Here is a 17897-nt window from a genome sequence, read left to right as displayed (position 1 = left end):
TCATGCCAAGGGAATCGAGTTAGACTATATATAGCTGGGTGGGCCATGTGACTCGAAAACAGACATTTTTTACTCACCTGCATCTATAAAATACATTTTTGAGTTAAATTCGACGCTGTTTCAAAATTTCATTTTCATATTTTCTTTACGAATTTACCAAACTAATGATATTATATCAATAAGTTGATGACTTTACAAAAAAAATTACTTATCTACTCCGGAAGACCGGCAAACTGTTCAAATAAAATAAACATTCCGAAAATCAATTTTTTTTTCAATGCGAATGCAAAACAAACACGAGACTACGCAAATGTTGTTAATTGAGCTAAATGAAAAACAAATTATCACTGAAATAGATTAACTGCCTCTTGGTTTTCTGGATAAAGCGATAATGAAATGGCTTAATACGTGCAACAGATTGAAGATCAGTGAATAATAATTATTCGAAAACGAAACTTTTCTCCAGCAATAGTTTACGCAACACCAAGAAAAACCATAAATCGAACTCGTAGATTGAACCAGTTAACAAGACAGTGTTTTTCTCGTTTCCATGGGCCGTTACGCCTAACGACAAGTAAGAGGTTAAAAGCAGGCTCAGTTCAAATAAAGAAAAGAGCTGAAATTAAAATGGCACTGATTTAAGGTATCTGTAGAAGGCTATACCGTTACCATAGCTACCAAATAAATGATCGAGGGTTGCAGGAGATTGTGCGGCCGCACAAAAATATTCATATTTTCTTCAGTGAATGTTTCCCTTTCAAATTTACGACAGAAAGTCAAACGCTGAGAAGATTTCCTTTCCCAACTAGCATATAGCTAGAGAATTGTCACTGGACAAAATTAATTTTTTCTGTTTGCATTTTTAAAGGTAAAGCATCATTTATTTGGATGATTTATCTTCAATATAAACCATATTTTCTGAGCCAACATATAATCAAATCTTTGATAAAGACAAGATTGATTAAGAACAACAGAGGCGACAAATTCAAGTTAACTTTAAATTAATTGGAGATTTTGCCATCACAACGCTAAACGATGAAAAATTCCTTCCACCTCGATTTGTAGTATTTTAATAACTCAGACATGTTTTTCTTTCTTTTATGCTTCTTAATTAGATAGAACGTTAAACAAATTTTCATTTAAAAAGCCTTAAATGAAATTAAAATTTGTCGCAATTTTCTCGAGGACGAATTGAATTTAAAGCAGATGGCTTTGAAAAGTTTCATAAACATAATAAGAATAGATCTAGAATTATGATTGATATCTGCCAAATGATCAAGTGGTCAGTTTTTTTTTTTGTAAGCAAACAAACTGTTTCATTAAAAACTTGTATTCACAACATACCTGTTTCACCTGGTGTTTTATTTCATTTCCCTGGAGCAGTTCAAGGCCGAGGGGAATGTAAGTTTGAAGTCCATCTTCTTTACCCGTTAGATCATCTCAAAAGAGGCTATTTCAGCTTTGAACAATTTCAAGGTCTTTCGTGAATTCAAGAGAGAATTGCACTATTTCCTTTCCGTGCCAGAATTCTTTCACAAGGTTAAGTAGGCAAGGTCCGAACTCGAGCCTTATGACCCATCTAGCTGGAGCTTTTCCCGGTAGCATGAAGCGACTAGGAGTATTACAACTCCCAATTGGATGGGATGCCAGGGTTAGACAGTTCACCGGTACCTATTTATATTCCTGGGTGGAGGGGGGCACTGTAGTTGTAAAGTGTTTTGCCTAAGAACGCAATACAATGACCCCCTGCTTGTCTCGAATCCGAACATCTCCAACCAGAATCCAGCACGTGGACCGTTACCTTAATTCACCGCGTCTCCACAAATTCAGTTAAAAATTATCAGACCACGTTAAAGGAGTTGCGTTATTTACGATATTATTAATCGGTTTTTCTATTTTCGGTTCTATCCTAAACATCCACATTAGAATGTGAACTATTAATATCAAAAATGACCTCATGGTGACACTCCTGAAGTTTACGTGCCTACAATCATAAAGCACTATGGCCTGTCAGTAACAAAATTGGAACTCTGAGGGAAAAACGCAAACTTTTTGGAGTGATCATGAATATTAAAATTGCATTAATGTGCTGAATAAATAATCATCTTAAATCGTCTTCGCTTGAAGAAAGGGTAGCTGGGAAGCAATAAAAACGTTGCGATCTTAACTCAATATCTGAACTCTACAATTTACTGGGACTTTAACTCGTGCGACAAAGGATTTTACATCATTTATTACTTATTATGTGTCTGTTTTACCGTATAATGAAACTTTGAAGACAACTACCAAACTTTGAATACTCACAACCGTTTATTCACCACTTCACGGGTTTATTTGGAACCAACACAGTGACTAGCTCCCCGTTGGCTTGTTAGCTCAGTTGGTGGAGCACTGCAGCTGTATCGCAGAGGTCATGGGTTCAAATCCCGTACAGGCCTGAAATGTTTCAGGCCTTCTTTTCACTACTGCTTAAGTAGTGTTCATTACTGCGAAGATCGCTTTCATATTCACGTCTTTAACCGCAGTTCAAATATATGACTTCCATATATTCACAACCGTTTAACTACCAAACTATGAGTTAATTATTAAAATCGAAATATTTTCTTCATAGAAACTGCCTGAAAATGATTTACATCATCAGTTTGATTGTCGCTCTTGCCACCATGGTGTGTTTTGCGATCGGGTGCCATCAGTCATCGTGTGGCTCCTTTGAAACGCACCAGTACGTGTTCAGGATTGGCCAGTATGACTGCGAATGCGAGCCATTTAGAGCTGGTCAGATGAAGTTTGTTGAAGGGAAAGTATACGTGTGTGATGGTACTGAATGGAAAGCCCTGCAGTACGAAGCATCATTAGGTTCCAGAAATGACCCTGGATTTTCGTGCAAAGACATCAAGGCTCACTTGAAGGACGCGACTAATGGCATTTATTGGATCACCTTGACGGGTAATTTTTAATCTACTCATGCTCCTAACTCGTATGAAGTATTCTGAGAGTATTTGATACCTTGTTCGGGTATGTACAATTAATGATTTATGGTGTGTTGGGGGAAGGCCATGTCAAACTTTGGGCAAGATCACCCCAATATGACGTCTATTCAGGCTGGGTTCTGATGATCACCTCATGTGTTCCCATTGGCCTATCTTTTTTTCTCCTTACGCCTTCCACGCCAGGTCGAAGGGAATGTGAAAGAACTTGCGCGGTTGTTCGGTTAATTTGGTTGAGACACTTCCGATTACCAAATAATGTACTCTACGTTCTTTTTGTAGAAGTACAAAGGTGTAGAAATAAACCATCAGACAATTTGTTCAACAGGGAAATAATAATCTATAGTACTCGTGGTAGGCTGTTAATAACCCTTAAAATTTAGGTTTCAGTTTTCTAGCGATAAATCCTTTAGCTTGTAAACGTCTATAGATTTTAATTGATGTAATTTTTGTTTTTATTGTCATTACTAGACAGCAAAGACTCTTTCCCAGTTTACTGTGACATGGACGCCGGAGGTAAATGCCTCGGGATTTACTTATTCACCCATAGTTCGTACAATCTCCGCGAAGGATTTTTCAATATGAGGGAGTCGTCCAGTCAAGGGCTTCGAGAAGAACAGAAATCCTCGCATATTCACGTTTAGGAATCTTTACACGGAATCATTCATTTGTGTGAAAGTTGGTCTCTTTATATTGGTTAGCTTGCATAAGCTTTCCTGCTTCATGAATTTTTTTTAAATAAAGGCAGATGGGACGGGTATGGAGAATTTTGGTATTGTCGTCTTAGAACCCGTCCTGTAACTGCTACATGTGATCATTTTGTTATGGCATATTTCACATGTGTATCATATTTGTTATGGGTAAGGAATGTTTCCTGCCCGACCTTGGAGTTTATAGGTGTAACCTTCTTTTTGGTAAAATTATCACCCATTTTGAAACAGCTGCGCCTGCAATAAAATAGTTTTTAAATGCTTGTTTTGATTTTGAATTGATAGGCTGGACCATGGTGTTTAAAGCTGTTAGTGGAATCCATAAAAAAGTGTATCCTACTTTCAACTCGCCTCACACATCCTCTGAGAAAGTTATGGCCGCTCTCGACGTCACGAACAAACACAAAGACCATTACAAGAACAGAATAGTGTTGAACTGGGCTGACTTCCACGCTTCTGAGGTAATTGGACCATAACGTGACTACCCTAGTCAAAATGATCGCAAAATTCTCGCGTGTGATTGGTCAAACAGTGTATGTTGATATATTTGAGCATTGATAGGACAGTTTGATCATAATACCTCATTTATTGGACTGCTCTCGTCATCTAACGCGCTTAACTCAAACGAAAACTGTTTTAACTAAGTAATGGCTTTAACGAGGGTGAACTGTTGATTGGAAACGAAATTTTGACATTGTAATTTTGATAAATGTGATTCAGGAAAGTTCCTTTACATTCTACGTGTTTGAGGAGGCCTTACCGCTCCGATCCCCTTCACCTGCTAATAAATGTTCTGCTTTAAAACAGGCAAGAGTTGTCCTATATACTGGAGGAAAAATCGTGAAGGAAGTAAAGTTAAACGCGAGAGGATCAGACAAATTGAATTGGTTCGCAACTCCCAGACTGATCGACAGCTCCTGGAATGACATGAAATCCCAACCAAAGAACGTATTTTCTATTCCTGGGCTGCACAATCGCAACTTCTTCATCAACAGAAACTACGGCGGATGTCCAAAGGATGCCGGATGGATGACAATCACGGGTCAGGACTGCGACTGGGAGAGGCGCTTCAATCCTCGACAAAATGTCATCATCTATAGCAAACTGCAGGGATACACCAACTGGAACCACTACGGTAAGGCGTCAGCCCTCTAGCCCAGAGAACCTGATTAGTAATGCGCTTATCAATCGGAGGTGGAGAGAGGGGAAGCAGGTTGAGCATTTGCCCTTTATTGTCCACCACATTGTGTTTCATTTACTATTTCCATTTATTGATTTAATTGCAGGGAATGTCGCAGAAGCTGATGTGTTGGTGGTTTATCTGCGTTAAGGTATTTTTTATGATGACTGGATCTCGTTAAGAAAAATATGATTTACAAATGTTCCCACGGCAAACTTAGGTCGGTACAACATTTTGACGTCCTCTGTGATGTATTACTGAACAGGCACACGGAAACGTGAAATCCATTTGTTAACCCTTCACACCCGAATATCAGTATGCATATTCTCCATACTGTTCATCATACATCTCTTAAGGTGCTGACAAGGAGAATTTGTTTAACAATCAAGAACTTCTTTAGTTGGTGATCATTTCCTTGATTCTCGTGGCCTTAATGTGTGATTCAGGGGTGATATTGGAGGGAGAAATAAGATGTTAGACACTCTCAGGGGTGAAGGAGTTATATGCATGCGTCGTGAGGTAGATCATAAGAGAGAACTCGATCAACAGTCGTGTGGAGCTCAGGTCAATACATATCACTTCTTGGTATTATGATATACTACTTACGTAAGAGTTGTCAAGACAACTTGAAATCGCAAGGACAATCATTTCATTTGGCATGAACCGGTCCAACACTGAGGGTCTTTAAATAACCGAGGAGAATGTGCAGCCTTTGCCATGAAAACTGCAAATGCTTAGACATTCTAAAGGTCCTGATGGCGTGATGACTTTTACGGTTACGGTTAAAATTTGGCAATTTTACGGCTAACGGTTAACTTGCTTCCACTTGTGAATAAAAGAAAAATATTTACGGCTAACTTTTTTACAACTAACGGTAATGATTTCTCAATCTTTACGCCTAATGGCAAATTTTGTCGGCCGTTTTACGGATAACGGCTAGCCCTATAGGGACCCTCGTTCTAGTCTTCTCGGATAAGGACGAAAAATCGTAGGCCCCGTATCCTGCATCTTCTCTTTGCTTGCTAGCAGGGGTCGTTAAAGAACCTCTGCTACTCGAAAACAATTGGGACCGTAGCTCCTGTTGTTGTGATCTGGCCCAAAATTGGGAGCATCTGGAAAATTTTTGGGTTAAAAGCGCACCGCAGCATAGTAGTATGGATAACATACTACATGAAAATGCCACAATGGCTCACTTGAACAGGTACAGATAAGCAACATTAACAGCAAGTCATTTCATTCAGTTTCAGAGAGCCACTGCACCCGTCTGACCAATGAAGGCCTCAACAGAGAACAAAGCGTCGACGGGAACATTTTTGCTGGCTTTAGTGTTGCAGGGATAGAAAAGAGCAGGGAGGAGGGGGGGGGCAGGGATTAGGGATGATGCTATCGTTAAGCTTATATTATGCGCACAGAGCGAATGTTATTCTTTCATGCTGTGTGATTCTTTAGAAATGTTGACCGTGGAAAGCAAATAAATCAATTGCAACGCTATTGTGACGCTTTTCTTCTTTTCAACCTGGTAACGAAGTTTTCGACAAACAGTTCTAAATGAAAATCGCTGGCCTTAAGGGACTGGTCAGTCTTTATTTCCTGAGGGCAGCAATCACTTTCAATCAAATGAATCATTTAGTGAACGTATGTACGAAAGAGATTATAGAATTATAATCTCTCAAAGTACATTTTCAGTATGTCTCCTTCACTTTTTGTAACATCAAGCACTGGATGAAGCTATGTTCAAATTTTTGCCCTGTTTTGATGCCCGCCCAGATATCGCATAATCTTGAAACTCTAGGTCACTTAGTTGGGCAACGACAAATTATGCAAAAGTGCACTGAGCTATACATGATAACATTATGCTATGCCAACTATATTGATACTTGTGGAAAGTAAGTCCGTAGTTAGTTTTTTCTGAGCACAACTCGCTGCTATAGGTTCGAAATGTTAAGACCTCGAGCTGAGCTCTGGTGCGTTTCGGCGAGAACCGTATGAACAAATTATATATAATTGTAGAAACAAAGAATCATGAGGTAACTCCATAACATGCTTAAAAACAAACTCTAACTGCGAACCCATCGGAGTGTGACAGCAACTAAATATTATGAGAATTTACCTGACTTTTTTAACGCTCTATTGGTGCCAATTCATAACATTTCTTAATCAAAAAGTCGAAAATTATTCGTGTATGCTCTCACTTAAGAAACAATTTCTTTTACCGATGACATCGATGAAGATCAACCTTTCAGACTCAATCAAACTTGCCACTTGCAATCCGGCGCACTACGCAGCCGGTCAATAAACTGAGTATTCAAGAACAGCTCAGCTGTAAGTCAACAACCATCCTGCCATAAATACTGTACTCTGCATTGACGTGTCTTTCTCTTGTGGTGATGCACCGACTGTTGGCCATTTGTACTCAATCGTAAATCATTCAAACCGACTCCTACACCAAAGTTCTAAGCAATTCACTTCTATTCTCACAGATGCAAATGAACGGTAGTGAATCAAACATGCATTTATTATTGCTTACATTAAACCACAACAGACTTAACTCCACGAAGATGTTGAAAAACGAAAAGAAAAATGGAAGTCACCGTAACTAGTTATCGTCATTCCAAATCTTGTCAGGGGCGAGTTCAAGCGGTGTTCGTCAGCGGAAGTGATGTCAGATGCTAATTATGGATGATCCAAAACACGAAAAAACCGCGAGTTTTTTTAACCCCTCTTTACCACCTCACCTGTGAAATAATTTTTAAAAAATATTGACTGAATCGTGTGGGTTCATTGTTAACCTAAAGACTGGCTGCAAATGGGATATCTTGTCGGTTTGAGCATTTTACTGAGCGTTTCAATATGTTGCATGATCGCGTCGTCTTTTGGTTGCGGTGAAACATATTACAAAGTGATCAACCTCGACTGCGACTCCAGCAAGGCCGGGCAGATGAAGTTTACTACCGGAAAAATATTCGTATGCGATGGTAAAGAGTGGAAAGCCTTGCAGTACGAAGAATCCTCTTTGGGCTCCAGGAGATACCCAGGTTTTTCATGTAAAGAAATTAAGACCAGCTTAAAAGACGCAGCCAACGGAATTTACTGGATCACTTTGAGTGGTAGGTTTACATTATTGAGATTTATTGGTGTACTTTCCTCATAAAAACAATTAGCTTAGAAAACGGCGCGGATTATTTCCTTAATGCTATCCTACTAGCTTATCCAGAACTAAGTAAAAGTATATCACAGCATGGAAGATGGAAATTTTAAGCTCTGCTGTTGATTTTAAAAAGACGTTACAAAGCGGAAATGTGAACGGTTTAAGAATCAATGGTAACTCGGAAAATCTTTTGTCGCGCAAAAATTTTAACCAATCCTGAAGTCTCGTCAGACTTTGCAATGAGCCATACATCATCTTTTGGTCTAAGGCTAGAATCCTCTTATAGTATATCTTGTTTGTCTTAAGGTCGTGGCGTAACGAATAGAAACTTTAAGAAATGAGCATCCTGAAGTTTCGGCCCCTAACATTCCTGAGCCTGTTTACGTCGGACTGCTGAGCATGGTTTTAATAGAACCAAGTGCGCGATGTTTACGTTATAAAAGCCCACAGTGAATGTTGATCCCGAGGGCCTTGGCATGTAGATGGCTTTCTCTCTTAATACTAATTGTTATTCCCTGTTCTCCTTTTATCAATAGACTTCAAAAACGCCTTCCCAGTTTACTGTGACATGGCTGCTGGAGGTAAGTACTAGACACAAACTTTACAAAACAATGCTTGGCGAAACTTGCACCAAACCATATTTTCTATTGAAAGGATCTGTAAAAGATTAACCAGGGTTGGGAAATTAGGTTAAGGTATTGCAAAAGGAGATCAATCTTTTCTCACGTGGCAGTTCCATGACGAGTGAGGGAGGTATTAAGGATGGAAGAAATGTGAAGAGGAAGGATATTTTCTAAAATTTTTGGCGAATTCTTGCACCGAAAATGAAAAGTTTGAAAGCATGTGGATCTCGCCAATTCGAAGTGCTGCTTAGAGCTTCGAACTCTGCTCCGATTACCTATCTTTACAAAGGATTTTTTTCTCTTTAAAATTGTTAAAGAAATCCATTTTTGGTTTAAAGGTTGGACTATGGTTTTCAAAGCTGTAAGTGGAGTCGATAAGAAAGTGTATCCTACCTACGTCTCGCCTCGAACATCTTCTGAGAAAAACATGGCTGCACTTGACGTCACGAATAAGCACAAGGATCACTACAAGAACAGAATAGTTTTGAAATGGAGTGACTTTGGGGCGTCAGAGGTAATTTGAATATGAAAAGGAAAAGTTAAAATGAATCATTACTTTCAAACAAAGGGTAATTCGAGAAAGATGCGGTCGTCGTGTCACGAGCGTGGGATAAAGGAAAAAACACCGAGTCCCTATCAAGAATCGAACTTTAAATCTTCCGATTCAGCGCTCTATAGAGAGAACATATGGCCATTTTTTGTCTCACTCTGGAGACAAGACGGAAAAGACATCTTTCTCTAATTCTTCACCGAGCTCCTAATTTACCATCTCATTTAACCTGTTTAGTCGAACGGTTAATTATTCAAAATTTTAAATGATATTATTTATTTAAATTTGCCCTCGGGCAAAAATAATTTTAATCATAAGTCTGGGCGGGAAGTGTCAAGTCAGTCAAAAATGGTCACCATAGAAACGCTCGTCAATTACGTGGATAAAACTGTCGCATATCTGAAGCAAATGAAGGTTCCTTGTTGTCATTTTTACGCACCCATCCATTCCTTTGCTGTTGCCAAACTGGTAAAAATAATTACTTTTCTTTTTTCTTTTCTCTTTCTTCCTATCAGGCGAGAGTTGCTCTTTATACCGGAGGGCAGCTAGTCAAGGAATTGAACTTCAATGCACAGAGAACAAACATCTTGAACTGGTTCTCGGCCAGCAAACTGATTGACAGCTCCTGGAGAGACATGAAATCCGAGTCAAAGAACGTCTTTTCTATTTCCGGCCTGTCGCGTGACAATCGTAACTTCTTCATCAACAAGAATTATGGTGGTTGTTCCAAAGATGCCGGATGGATGGGTATCACTTCCCACTACTGCAAATGGGAGACACGTTTCCTTCCTCGCAAAAACGTCATCCTGTACAGCAAATTGTCAGGATACACCAACTGGAACCAATACAGCAAGTCTACCATCTACCATGGAGGGGTGGGGGTGGATTACAATCAGTAGAAATGTGCCGAGTGGAATTAAAAGAAATCTCTCCTGAGTCTCCCCTCCCTTAAACTTGTCTCTTTTACGCCTGCAACTCACCAAATTAAAGCAGTTTCTGGCTGTCGAAAAGAGAATAATATACGGGCAAGCGAAGATATGGAATTTCTCTTAGAGCGTTTACCTTCACCCGTTCGCCGCGCTCACTCGTGCGATATCGAGTTGAACACGAGAAGAGAAATTCCGGCCATATCTACAAACATCACGACCATGTGTTCTTTTTTTTTCGTATCAATAATGTAGGCCATATATCCGAGAAAATTTCGAAAAATGACTTTGGATTGAGAATGGTAAACGCTTTGACATTCATTCGTCAACCTAATGGACTGGCGCAAAAGGCGAGTGACACGTTAGCACCAACTGATTGGCGATATGAAACACACGTAAAAAAATTATCACAATTTTACACGTGTGCAGTTACGGTTTTTCTCAGGGCTGGAAATCTTTGTAAAACACAGCAGTTTATATAACAAATATTTGTATCTTTTAACATGTCTTACCTTTATCGAGATGAAGTGTAATATATTCATAGAATCTACTGCCTTCAACACTTAAGTTTAATAAATTTTTGTAACCAGGTTGATCAAACCTTTTGTTTTTATTGCTGCAGACAGCGTTGGAGTTGCTGACGTTTTGGTGGTTTACTTGTTTTAAGGTATTCAGTTTGATTTTACGTGACTGTGCATTTCAGACAAAAAAAAAATGCATTGCGGGAGTGATGTGCCACTCAGTTCGTGGCTTTGTAAACTGTCGCCTTGAAGAAAAAAAGGCGTTTTAAGTCCATTTTTCTGTCATTATAAATGTGGTGGTTTTGACTTGATGAGTGAAGTTTATTTCAGCTTAACGGTACAAAAAAAAGTTAATTGTCTTTCGTCGCATTAGATAGTTTTTAGTGGGAAGAAATGAAATGACGAGGAACACTGGACACGATAATAAGTTACATCCTGGTCCTGTTCACCCAAGGCCCTCTCTTTCTAAATTTTCTGGATCTCCGTCCAGGAACAAAAAAAAACTACGTCTGCTCTACCTGGTGAAAAACAGCAGTTTCGATGATTAAGAAGGTTCGAAACAAACTAAAACTACATCCATGCAAATTTTCATGGAGATTTGGAAGCACAATTCGAGGGTATAATTAACCCTTTACACCCTAACATCAGTTCTCCACACTGTTCTCTAGACATTTCCTATGGTACTGACAAAGAGAATTTGTTTAAAAAACAAGAGCTTCCTTACTTCGTAGTCATCATGGTCTTTATTCTCATGAACTCAATGTTTGTTTTAGGGGTGTACTGATAGGAGAATATAGTTGCTAATCACTCTTAGGGTTAATAAAGGTTAACACAATCGTCTGTTTTATTCAGTCGCACAGCGTTAAAATTCTTTCTTATTCAATTTCAGGAATACGCTAGGCCTGTTCAGACTCAGGAAGGACTGATCAGAAGCTTTAATGTAGTTCAGTGCAGAGCTGCTTTCGTGGGGGATTTTCTTTCTTTTGTGGATTTGTTCTCGGGACCTGTTGCTGAAATGAAATTAAAAAAAAGCATTAAAACAACATGTTTCGATTCTTTTATTCTTTTACGGTATTAAAATTTGATTAACTTTTCCATGACGAGTGGGAAGGAACGACGAAACCCTAGATATACTTTATTGTAAATACATGAATGCAAAATCGTTTAGTGAAAGCAACCGCTGATCTCCATTTTGTGTCAGTGATTACTTTGTGTATGCCATACTGTAAAAAGTGTCACGTCGATAACAACGACCAAAGTCCTACGGCCTTCAGTTACCTGTGAAGAAAAGTTTTCAGAGTGTCAGCTCTATCAAGTTTTGTCATGCTTTCAGCAAGTGCACTTGTCGCGAGAGGATTTAACCGTACCCTTGCTACAGTTTCTCTTCGAAGAGCTCTCTGTGTGCAGAGCATTCGGTCGAGTAGTGAGGCTCAAAACAAACAGTCTCAATATCGTCCCAACTTTCACAATACTCGTAGCTTTTCGCTATCTGCAGCCTCAGCACAGCTGGATTCTCCGAAACTACAAGATGAGTTGGAGCTAGATCCATATAAACTGAGAGATGAATGGGGAAAAGCATCGTTTGATGTGTCGCAAATGACATTCCTTCTGGATCACGACAACCAAGAGAAAAGAGCGAAGTTTCGTAAAATTCTCTCAGAAGATCCGCTGATGACCCCAAAATACAACATTTCTATCGACGAAGAAAGGGAATTGGCCCTGAAAAGACTGAAGAAACTCTGCGATCAAGGATTTATATCTGTGCTTGACTTCAGGAACAACCCTCTGTGGATCTTCGCAGCCCACGAGCTGGCCGCCGTGGTGGATGCTGCAATGACTACCAAAATGACGGTCCAGTTTAACTTGTTTGGTGGTACTGTGTTGAAGTTGGGGACAGAGAGACACCATGACAAGCTGTTAAAGGTAATGGGAAGATTTCCGTATAACCCCAATACAATTGGCCGTAATCCCAAAGGCAATCTACTGTTTTCACTGTTGTTTACTTTAATTATCGAAGAACTGTATACATAATTGATATTGGGTTGTGAAGAAATCTTGCTAAGCTTAAGGTAATTGCTGCATGCAGTTTCATGTTTTTGATAAATCATTTCACATACAAAGCTTCACAGGTACTTCTTGTAAGTAAACATGAAGGTTGTTTTCCACAATCAAACAAGGGGACCAGACGTGTCTATTTGTGAGGAGAACTTCACCACTAATCAGCTCCCCACTCCAGTCAAATCCAAAATTATAAGACTGTTTCAGAGTTTTTCTTAACTCTTTAACCCCTCAGAGAGACCAGCCTCTCATTTCTCCTTACAATATCATCCTTCAATTACACATTAAGGTCATGAGAATAAAGGAAATGGTCTCCAACCAATGAGTTCTTGGTTGCTAAACAAGTTCTTTATGTCAGTACCTAAGGAGATGTACGGAGAGCAGAATGGAGAATATGCATTTTGATGTCAGGGCGTGAAAGGTTACAGTTTGGCTGATCACTTGGGTCCCCAAAATCAAGCCTGCTCTCCTCTTTAAGCCTTCATTGGCAATTCCTATCTTACATAGTAAGCGCATAAAGGGAAATAAATAAAAAAACCCTAAAGAATCAGGAAAGGGAAATTAACTTGGGTAATGGCTTCACCTGCTCCTCTTATGTAAAGTATGATTAGAAATGTTCTTGTAAATCAAATTTAGGGTATTGACACACTGGAGGATGTGGGCTGCTTTGGTCTGACAGAACTTGGCTATGGAAACAATGCAGTACAGATGGAAACAACAGCCACCTATGACAAGGAGACAGAGGAGTTCATTGTCAACACACCAACTCCTTTGGCACAGAAATATTGGATCACCAATGGTGCTTGTCATGCCCATCATGTTGTTGTCTTCTCACAACTGTATATTGATGGTGTTAATCAAGGTGGCTATTTTACTCCAGGGTTAACAAGTTATGTGATACACCTGTCAGTTGGTTCCTCTGTCTGTTTCTTCCTCTCTTTTCTTCAATTTTTTTATGTCTCTTTTTACCTCCTTCTTCCCTCAACCCTCACTCTTGTCCTTCCTCCTTACCTCCCTTCCTCCCTCCTTCCTTCCACCCTTACCTTCCTTTCCAAACTCCTTACTTCCCTTTCACCCTCCTCCCTTCTTTCCTTCCTTCCTTCCTTACTTCTTCATCTTCCATTTCCACCCTCCTTCCTTCCTCCTTACCTTCCTCCTTTCTTCCTCTTACTTTTCTTCCACCCTTCTTCCTCCCTCCTCACCTCCCTTTCACCCTCCTTCCCTCCTCCTCACCTCCTTTCCATCTTCCTTCCTTCCTCCTCGCCTCCTCTCCACCCTCCTTCCCTCCTCCTTGCCTCCCTTTCACCCTCCTTCCCCCCTCCTTACCTCCTTTCCGCCCTCCTTCCCTCCTCCTTGCCTCCCTTTCACCCTCCTTCCCCCTCCTTACTTCCTTTCCACCCTCTTTCCCTCCTCCTTACTTCCTTTCCACCCTCCTTCCCCCCTCCTTACTTCCTTTCCACCCTCTTTCCCTCCTCCTTACTTCCTTTCCACCCTCCTTCCCCCCTCCTCACCTCCTTTCCAGCCTCCTTCCCTCTTCCTTGCCTCCCTTTCACCCTCCTTCCTTCCTCCCTTCCTCCCCTACTCCCTTGCCTCCTTTCCTCCCTCCTTTCCCCCCTCCCTTATCTCCTATCTTCTCGCCTTCCTTCTTTAGAATTTGTTGAATAGAACAACCTCTGGATAACTAAACGTTTTTCCATACTCTATTTTATATCTATCACACTCAAACAGCTTTGAGAAAGGCCAGTCAAGAGGTCTGTTCTCATATTGATACATTTGTACATGCACCATATTTAATTTCTGGGAACATGACCATCATCAAATATTTTCCATGAGGGTCATCATAGCACATTTACCTGAGGGTGTCATGGAAAGATTTTGGAGATATCTATTGGATGCCATGGTAGCTATGAAATTAAAGATGGTTACCTCTCTTATTTCAGGTATCCATGGTGTACTGGTTCCCATTCGGGATAAGGACCTGAATGTGATGCCTGGAGTTCAGATTCATGACATGGGACATAAAATGGGTTTGAATGGAGTGGACAATGCTAAGTTCTACTTTGACAATGTCCGTGTACCCAGAGAAAACCTGCTCAACTTGTCCTCTGATGTTGCAGAGGATGGAAAGTACACAACAAAAATAAAAGGCAGCATCCGAAATCGTTTTCTGGCAGTGGCAGACCAACTTCTCTCTGGGCGTTTATGTATAGCAAGCATGGCCCAAGGTACAAGTTGTGTACACTTCATATAATGGATACCTGTGTGCTTGTCACCCAGGAGAATGAATTACCTTACTTTAGGGCCCAGTTGTAGAAAGGGTGGATAATGCTATCTAACAGATAAATAGCAATCTGGCAGATAAGTGACAACAAAATGTATGGTGTTATCCATTGGTTTGAGTTTATCCAGTGGATTACATTATCCAACCTTCATACCACTGGGGCCAGATCTGTAAATGTTGGGGGTGGGAAGGGGGTTATAAAGGCTAATTGGAGATGGGAGGCTTGCGAAAGTTGTACTGGGAGCTAAATTTGGGTCATTGTTAAATTCTCCTGAACTCTTGCTCAACTTGACTTTTTAACTCCCTCGAGTGACCAAGACAGAATATCTCCTTACAATATCAAGCAGACAAGTGGTTAGAATAAAAAAAAATACCAATTAGGATTTTTTCAGGTGATCAGATACCAAATTCCCAGAATTAACATCTTAAGAATTGTATTGTAGATAGCAAGGATAATTACTGATGAGATGTTGCAAAAGGGTTAACGAGTTAGAGTCCTTGAGAAATAATTACATAAATTTTTGTGCTTGAAGAACCTACTGTGTGCAATATTCAAAATGTATACCAAAACAGGCTCCAAATACAATTATATTTTGAATTGACTCGTTAATTAGCCCAATAGTTAAATACTACTTGGAAAACCATTTGCATGTCTTATTGTGGTTTGATTTGGGGCAGAGATATCTACATTACAGAAATGGTGAATAGTTTTTAGAGATTATGGGCTTTGCTATATATGCAGACTGACCCCTTGCTTCATGTTTATCCATTTTGATTTAACAGGTGCTGCAAAAGCTTGTCTTGCCATTGCTCTTCGCTACTCAGCAACTCGTCTGACAGTGGGTCCGGAAGGCAAATCTGACACACCTATTCTCAAGTATCAGCTCCAACAGAATGCTCTGATGCCTCTACTGGCTATCACTTATGCCATTGATTTTGCATTGCATTACATCAAGGATTGCTGGGCCTCCCAGGTAAAGTAGAAGGAGCATTTTTCTATTTCACTGAAGACAGGTGTTCTCGGAGAAATGAAATTTTATTTTGAGAGAAGTCTGGAAGATTTTATGAATGTTGTCTTGAAGGAAAGGGCTATTTGCCAAGTAACGCTAAAAATGTCATGGAAATTTCCTTCATAGGCTACAGATGGATCTGACCATGCAGATGTAGTGACCATGTGCTGTGTTATCAAGGCCATTGCTGGTTGGCATGTATCTGAAACAGGTGCCACTTGCCGCGAGAGGTGTGGAGGACAAGGCTATCTGTCCTGCAATAAATTTGGCATTGATTTGGCCCTGTCACATGCTTGTATGACAGCTGAAGGTGACAACTCGGTCTTGATGCAGAAGGTTGCCACTGAAAGGCTGATGGTTTTTAAACCAGTGAAAGATCAAGGTACAGCAAGTGATGGCGCTGACCTGAGTGACCGCACGTACCTTCAGGCCCTGTTGAAGTCTCGTGAGAACAGACTGTTCACATCTCTGTGGAAGAAGATGATGAAGGCTGGGAAGGAAGGAAGGTTTGACACCTGGATGTTCCAGGAACAGGATCTTGTCCAAGCTGCTGCACGTTCTTATGGTGAACGGCTCATCAGTGAATGTTTTGGTGTAGCTCTTGATAAAGCTGACCCTGGTCTGCAGCCAGTTCTAAAGAAACTTCATCATCTCTACCAGATGACAGTCATTAAGAGAGATCTCGGCTATTTTGCCACGTCGGGGCTGATGTCTGCGGAAACTGGGGCAGAAGTGGGGAAGGTGACCGCTGACCTGTGTCGTGAAGTAGCACCACAGGCCCTTGCGTTGTGCGATGCTTTTGGATTCACTGATGAAATGCTCAATGCCCCGATCGCTAGGGATTGGGTCAGATACAACGCAATCGATAATGAAGGAGAAGTTGAAGGAGTAGAGTATTGATTTTGCTCTGCATAATTTTTTTGACAATCACGACTATTGTGAAACGACTGTATTAGTAATCGCCAAAAGGTCACACTTGGCCAATTAGTTCAACACTGATATTATGCGACACCGTCTAGCAATATTGGATGATGTGGGATCTTAAGATTGATAGCTTTCCTAGAGTGACGTATTTGAAATCCATTTTAATCCATTGGGATTTATATTACACAACCATCGAAATTGTATCTCAATTCAGAATACTAGCATGTTTGTCAGTTTTCTTAATTTTGCTGAATATTCAAGGTTCACGCCCATCTCTTATTTTAATGTCGTTAAGATTCCGTCTGGCTCTATTTCGTTTAACATTTTCAGTGGTTGTAGTGGTGAAGAGCATACTTTAAGTCATGTTTATTTTATCCGGACTTGATGAGGTCAAGGAAAAGAAGAAGAAAAAAGACAAACATACATACACCTACTTGCTAACCACATTTCATTTTTATGTGAGTCTTGGAGTTACAATTTTTCCTTGAGAAGTAAGAAGCCGAAAGAAGAAGAAAAAAAAAAGGAATGGTAAAGATTAATAGCGTTAATTCATTGAAGTAATGAAATTTTGTTGTTTCTGGTCAACGACGCAAAAGTTTCATCCCCTAATGTGTATGCTTCGTTCGTAGACAGCAATAAAGATTGTGTAAAATATTCTGCACTTGTATTTTATGTCACCGCGTAAAAGAAATGAAAGCCATTTTCTACTAACTTGGCCACTAAAATCCTTACTCTATCACTTCTTCTCAATTGTTTCTCGTCTCCCCTACAGTTCACGCCCTCTGGACTTGGGCCACCAAGGATGAAATCCGTCGACCAGTTATCCAAATCCGAGATCGACTTTGGTATGGAATTGAGAGGGGGTGTGGATGGGGGTTGGGGTCTATTTTTATCAATGACGGGCCGGGCTGCCTGTACTCATTCGAGCGGGATTGTTGCTTTGTTTTCAAAAATACAAAGCAACGAAAACAAAGAAGTA

At 40.1% G+C, this 17897-nt stretch overlaps 3 protein-coding genes across 3 annotated transcripts; all 3 read left to right on the top strand.

Moving 5' to 3' along the window:
* Nucleotides 1-1327: 1327 nt before the first annotated feature.
* On the top strand, nucleotides 1328-6368 carry LOC113675672 (uncharacterized). The gene is made up of 7 exons (XM_089211357.1): nucleotides 1328-1401; nucleotides 2612-2946; nucleotides 3459-3503; nucleotides 3983-4158; nucleotides 4505-4832; nucleotides 4984-5028; nucleotides 6119-6368. The coding sequence occupies exons 2-6, from the start codon at nucleotides 2625-2627 to the stop codon at nucleotides 5025-5027; spliced, it is 915 nt and encodes a 304-aa protein (XP_089067483.1). The 5' UTR covers nucleotides 1328-1401; nucleotides 2612-2624; the 3' UTR covers nucleotide 5028; nucleotides 6119-6368.
* A 1178-nt stretch (nucleotides 6369-7546) lies between these two features.
* LOC113682347 (uncharacterized) lies at nucleotides 7547-11688 on the top strand. Its single transcript, XM_089211358.1, has 6 exons — nucleotides 7547-7984; nucleotides 8562-8606; nucleotides 8987-9162; nucleotides 9714-10047; nucleotides 10747-10791; nucleotides 11535-11688. Exons 1-5 carry the CDS (start codon nucleotides 7684-7686, stop codon nucleotides 10788-10790), a joined length of 900 nt encoding a protein of 299 aa, XP_089067484.1. The 5' UTR covers nucleotides 7547-7683; the 3' UTR covers nucleotide 10791; nucleotides 11535-11688.
* Nucleotides 11689-11836: 148 nt separating this feature from the next.
* On the top strand, nucleotides 11837-17572 carry LOC113682342 (uncharacterized). The gene is made up of 5 exons (XM_027199504.2): nucleotides 11837-12568; nucleotides 13340-13565; nucleotides 14644-14928; nucleotides 15768-15958; nucleotides 16121-17572. The coding sequence occupies exons 1-5, from the start codon at nucleotides 11969-11971 to the stop codon at nucleotides 16892-16894; spliced, it is 2076 nt and encodes a 691-aa protein (XP_027055305.2). The 5' UTR covers nucleotides 11837-11968; the 3' UTR covers nucleotides 16895-17572.
* The last annotated feature ends 325 nt before the right edge of the window (nucleotides 17573-17897 follow it).

Source organism: Pocillopora damicornis, chromosome 7 (assembly GCF_964200805.1).
Source record: "Pocillopora damicornis chromosome 7, jaPocDami1.2, whole genome shotgun sequence".
NCBI classification, from domain to species: domain Eukaryota; kingdom Metazoa; phylum Cnidaria; class Anthozoa; order Scleractinia; family Pocilloporidae; genus Pocillopora; species Pocillopora damicornis.
Note: the sequence above shows the minus strand (reverse complement) of the source record. Positions and strands in the feature narration are given on the sequence as shown.

Coding starts and splice junctions, on each gene's coding strand:
- LOC113675672 (XM_089211357.1), top strand. CDS start 2,625: ATGATTTACATCATCAGTTTGATTGTCGCTCTTGCCACCATGGTGTGT. Junction 3,504..3,982: donor CTGTGACATGGACGCCGGAG/GTAAATGCCTCG, acceptor TTGAATTGATAG/GCTGGACCATGGTGTTTAAA. Junction 4,833..4,983: donor CACCAACTGGAACCACTACG/GTAAGGCGTCAG, acceptor ATTTAATTGCAG/GGAATGTCGCAGAAGCTGAT.
- LOC113682342 (XM_027199504.2), top strand. CDS start 11,969: ATGCTTTCAGCAAGTGCACTTGTCGCGAGAGGATTTAACCGTACCCTT. Junction 12,569..13,339: donor ACCATGACAAGCTGTTAAAG/GTAATGGGAAGA, acceptor AATCAAATTTAG/GGTATTGACACACTGGAGGA. Junction 14,929..15,767: donor TATAGCAAGCATGGCCCAAG/GTACAAGTTGTG, acceptor TTGATTTAACAG/GTGCTGCAAAAGCTTGTCTT.
- LOC113682347 (XM_089211358.1), top strand. CDS start 7,684: ATGGGATATCTTGTCGGTTTGAGCATTTTACTGAGCGTTTCAATATGT. Junction 8,607..8,986: donor CTGTGACATGGCTGCTGGAG/GTAAGTACTAGA, acceptor TTTGGTTTAAAG/GTTGGACTATGGTTTTCAAA. Junction 9,163..9,713: donor GTGACTTTGGGGCGTCAGAG/GTAATTTGAATA, acceptor TCTTCCTATCAG/GCGAGAGTTGCTCTTTATAC.